This window comes from Egretta garzetta, unplaced genomic scaffold (assembly GCF_000687185.1).
Source record: "Egretta garzetta isolate BGI_Z169 unplaced genomic scaffold, ASM68718v1 scaffold132, whole genome shotgun sequence".
Classification (NCBI taxonomy): domain Eukaryota; kingdom Metazoa; phylum Chordata; class Aves; order Pelecaniformes; family Ardeidae; genus Egretta; species Egretta garzetta.
In genome coordinates, this window is record NW_009258892.1 from 390,714 (window position 1) to 395,871 (window position 5,158).

At 39.7% G+C, this 5,158-nt stretch overlaps 1 protein-coding gene across 1 annotated transcript in view; it reads left to right on the forward strand.

The window, feature by feature from the left end:
• The first annotated feature begins 1,166 nt into the window (after positions 1 to 1,166).
• The window catches only part of PDE7A (phosphodiesterase 7A), a 42,600-nt gene continuing 38,608 nt past the window's right edge, over positions 1,167 to 5,158 (forward strand). Inside the window, exon 1 of the mRNA XM_009634110.2 lies at positions 1,167 to 1,226. Coding sequence (XP_009632405.1) covers positions 1,167 to 1,226 — 60 coding nt within the window. The remainder of the gene's footprint in view (positions 1,227 to 5,158) is intronic.

Genomic DNA, 5,158 nt, shown 5'->3' on the forward strand with positions numbered 1-5,158 from the left:
TACTCCCTTGGTAATCTGTGCTAACTTTTCTATTTTGTGCACATATCGCAATTTTCAATATGATATAATAAAAAATAATTACAGGAAGAGCAGAGTCTTCATATAATTTTCCTTTCAGTTATTCAACTCCATCCTTTTAAACTCCTCAATATCCCCCACTCTGTTCCTTTTTCCCCTTTTTTTCTAAACTATTTGAGATTTCTTTGTATTTCTGAAATGAAACATTTTTTGTCATTTCAAAATGACAAAAATTAAAAATGAATCTTAAAGCTGTGCCAAGTATAGGACCCCTTGGCGGCCTGATAAGTGCTTTTAGAGGAATTTCGTCTGCTTTCCAACCCTGGTAAGTGCCAGGTGGGGTGGGAGGGGGATTGTAGGCAAGTTCAACCCCTGGAGCAATAAACCAAAGCAACATGCCAGTTCAGGCATGAGTATGTGTGGCTAGAAAGGTAGTATGAAGGTTGGCTTGGTATTTAGTGGACAAAAGAAGAGATTAGAGAACCGTGATTGGTTTCAATGATTGCATGTATTCAGTGCATTGCATTAACTTTCTTTCATTATTTATAGTAAGTTGCTATTAAAGCAACCTTGAAATACGTTTTGAAGTTCGGTTCATAGCAGTTCTCCAGGTGGCAAAGATAAAAGGAACTTGTGAATATCGGCTATGGCGAAATCTGCTGGAAACGGGCTCTTCACAGCATTTAAAGGCAAGGCAGTATCCTGAATTAGCTCTGGTGGTTTGAGTTCTGGAGTTTGATCCTGTAGTCTAGCCCGCTTTGCTGTGCTCAGATATGTGCCGTGAAGGCACGCAGTCGTGGCTTTTCATGTCCCTTAGCATTTCTGTAGGGTTTAGTAAGGTTTTACTATTTGCCATGTCCTCTGGTTGTAAAACTTTCTTGTTGAGCCCGGAGTTGGCAGTGAGACGCACAGGGCAGTGCTGCTCACGCGGAGCAAATTTCTGGGCTGTCAGGTGACGGCAGGCTTCACGCAGCTGTTGGCCGTGCCGGCAGCCCCTGCCTGCCTGCCTGCCTGCTGCCTGCCTGCTGCCTGCCTCCTGCCTGCTTTACTGCTGCGCGCTGCTTCTCCAGCTCTTAAACCCTTGCACAGCTTCCAGCACTGGCGGGTATCAGGGAAGAGATTATGCTTCACGTCTTCGGGGTGATCCAATGGGAATTGCATTGATCTGGTGTTTAGCTCTGATCCTTATCAAATGGATTACTTCTAAGGTAGGCCATTTTCTTATTCTGTTTTGACTAACTGGGATTATAAGTAGCCTGGGAGAAAACAAGTCATTAAGAACTTCACGAGTACTTATTTTTCTTTTTCAAATCTAATCTATTTTGGAAACACATCATTCGTCATTTAAGGTTGTGTTTCTTAAGTGTTCGTACATGATTTTGTAGCTCTCGACTTTTGCCTGCCTTGAAGTGGGAAGAGTATGTTTGTAGCAGTGCCAGTTAGGAGACGGGGAAAAGGGATCTGAAATGGCTTCTGAATGGCAGGGCTTTGCCTGCCTCCTTTACTAAGAGATCTTCAATTGTATAGTGCTTTAAACGCTTTATGAAAATAAGGAAAAACAATTTTAAAGACAGTGAGAATAATACAAATTAGTGTGTTTTGCTTCCTGGACAGGATATCCTTTTTGTATTGTTGATTTCAGGGTTACCAGAGTGGATATACCAGTTCTGTTTGCTTAGGTGAAATACTGGCTACTTCGCTTGCTTTGTAGCCTTGCCATTTGGGATACTTGTGCCTTGAAAAATGTGTGCTAATGTTAGACAAAATTAGGAGTTCCTACTCATTCATTCTAAAAGATTAAGTGTCCCCATAATGTATATTGTAGTAGTAAATGTAGGTAGGATTAGTGCCTGGAGATGAGACCAGGCTCTTCTCAGCGTAGCTTGCTGCCTAACCTGGAATTCATTCCAAAAGGAGGAATAAATTTAAGTTTAGGATTGTGAAGGAGGGCCAGAATCATTGGAGAGAGTGAGAGAAACTGGGGGGGGGGAACCAGAGTTCATACATTTATATATTTTTTTTTTTTATTAATACACAATTTTAACATTTTTGTACAATTAACAGGAGAATCTGAACAAACATGAATTAAATTCGTTGTGAAAACAAGCTTTGCCAGGTATCTGTGCCTGTAATCTTCAGTCATTGCCACTTAGTAAAAGCAAAAATGGTCAGGCTTAGTTGCTAGCACCTGTGAGAACCTTGTCACATCAAGAAGAACACGGGGATACCCTAATGGTTGTTCACTTGTGACTGAAGGCAGATTCTAAATGCCAGAGTTTTACAGCTGTGCTAGCCTAGTACGTCATCCACATTTTACTGGTATACTTTCAAATTGCTGGTTTTCTGAAATGACATAAAAAGCCTGCTTAAGGATTATGTCTGTAATTCAGTTTGGTCAAAGATTCTGTTAAGGTGGGAAAAATAGGAATTTCAGGTAGCTGATGTAATACGGTTAAGCATAAAAACCTCTGCTATTTACGCTTGTGTTTTTAAATGTGCTAAGGGTTGTTTCTTTTAAGGAACTATTATTTTTGTGTTCATCCAATTATCCTATCTTGCTGCTGCGTTTGAGTCCTTCTGCCATTCTGATTTAGTTTCTAAAAGTAATACCCCTGTGAGTTTCTGTCCTCGCTTAAGTCAGTCATGCTTTTTTTGGCTATACTTTCTTTTCTAATCAATTTTCAAGCTTTTGTGTATTTTTGTTAGATCATGAAGTTTTTATGTTGATAAAACTGTAGGTAAATCTTATGATGCCACATGATACACACCTAAGGTTTATGACAGGAAAAAACCTTACAGATGCTATCATTCAACCAGTAGTTAAGTTTATGAATGATTGCCATCCATTTTGATTAAAAAAAACAACCATGAAATAGCTTTTAATGGAAGAAAATAGTGAAATTGCCCATTGAGATATTTGAAGGGTGCTGATTTGTATTGTCTTCCTGAAATTAAATAAGTTTTCTTATCGCTGGTTTGATAGACTTTCAAAATACTGCTTTGAACTCCAGTAAAATATTTAGAAAACGGTTGTAGAACCATTTTGCAATGGCTTGTCTGAGTTCAATGACAGTTAAAGTGCTTTAAAAGAACATTTTCCAGGGCTTTATTGAGTAAAATCTTGGTGATATCTTGTGGAAAACTGTGGATCTTACATTACTATGGAACTTCTAATTACTGAAATCATTCTAAGAATTACAATAAATGATGGTCTTGCTTTTGAAATCCAATAATAGTTGGAGAAATGCCATCTAACTTGTTTGTAATTCTAGGGACTTCTAGTTGATAAACTGTCTTTGAATCTTAAATTGTTTCCCAGTGTGTATATTTGAGGCAGCATAACCAGCAAATTGCAGTTGCCATGATAGAACAATTTCTCCAAACTTGTTCTCAATTTCTCTTTCTGAAAACACCCTCTGATGGTTGGGCAAATGACTTGGGCAGAAGAGCCACGTAGGTAAAAATACCCAACTGGCTGCAGTGCTGTCCTCTGGCTTTTCTTTCCCAATTTCTGAATAAACAACTGGGTCGCAAAATGAGGGTTGTACACTCCATCAAGAAAGCATAGCTGGTTCTTTCTGGTGGGAGGTACTGAATTTTGAAGGCCGATGGGCTTCATTGGTTTCTTTCTGCTGTTGCAGAATGGGACCAGCAGTTGTTTTGCCTGGCAGCCTGAAAGCTGGCTAGCGGGCGTTTGCCAAAATGAAGCACTCGGCAGTAATGCTGGTGCTCTGCTCCGGACGGGGTTGGGAAGTCCTTGCGATAAAACTGATACATCAGTGGAAACGATTCTGTTTGGCACAAACAGCAGCAGGTGCTCTGTTTCCAAGTGTTACATGCATACGCTGTACTCCCTAGCATCACTGAAGCGGTTTCCCTTTGAAGATATATCTATGTGCTATTTGGGCATGTCGTTCCCGTTGCATGGCCTTTAATGACTTCCTATACTCTTACGAAAAGATTTCCAGAAAGATCTGGCTTAAATCTATCTTTTGGTAGATACTCCCTTTGCCTATTTTTGTGGGGTCCTCGTATCATTGTTGTTCTTAAAAGATTAATGGATCTTCTGCTTTAGTTTGAACCTCTTCCATTCATTTTCCATAAAGATAGGACAAAATGAAAGCTTTTCTTACTGTATTGCCCTTTGGAAGAATAAGTGACACTCTAAAGTGAAACTCTAATTTAAGGTGAGGTTTTCAAAGTGGAAGTCCGGTGTAAACAATGCTTCCCAGTCATCTTTCTGACATCTGTCTTCACCGCTGAAGCAAAGCGAGCCCACCCAGGTCAGATGGCTGTGCGCATGCCTGTAAAAGGAGTTGGAGCTGTTAAGAACCTCACCTAATCATTTGAGGAATTTGTTGCATCACTTGGAGTCCAGCAGATATTCCCATGGGTTGAGTTGTCCTTGTGCTTGAAAATGCCCAAACACATTAGGATTGTCTTCAGTTTGAGCAGAAGTCATTCTGTCTGCCTCTTGGAATGATGCTTATTTGTTTGAGGCTTGTACAGAGGGTCGAGGAGTTCAATACGCTTTATGGTTGTTAACAGGTACAAAGCTTCAGGTATGACCAAAGAGGTGGCTGAGACCTAGAAATAAAATTTTATGCTAAATGAGTTAACAGTGTTAACAACAACGTGATATTTTGAAGTGGCAGAGGTCCAGCTCTGTCCATGAAGTTTTTAGCCAAGGTTTGTAAGTGGGCTGATACAGTGTATGCTACGGTCATTTTGACTGTGTAAGTAAGGTAAATTTTTAGTGTAAGTATAGTCTTGATATCTTGGTGTATGCTACAGAGAGTGGGCCTTTGATTAGTAATGAGGGAGGAGACATTTTTGGTGGCCATCAAGGGTAGAATCCTGGTGATTAAATTGAACTGTTGAGTTCTGTAAAAGAAGCTTCAGTTCAAGACGTATTTGCCTTTCCACTTACAAATTTGCTGCACATGACAGGTCACATCTCAGTAGAAGCTGATGCGTTAAATCTGGTCTTTCTATTTGCTGGATTTAAAAAGTGGAATCTGGGCAGAGTATCTTAAAGAACAACATGCAGGGTGGATAACTTTTTTCTTTTTTTTTTTTTTTTTTTTTTTTTTTTTTTTTTTTTTTTGGGGATCGGAGGGGGGTGACAAAAAAAAACGCA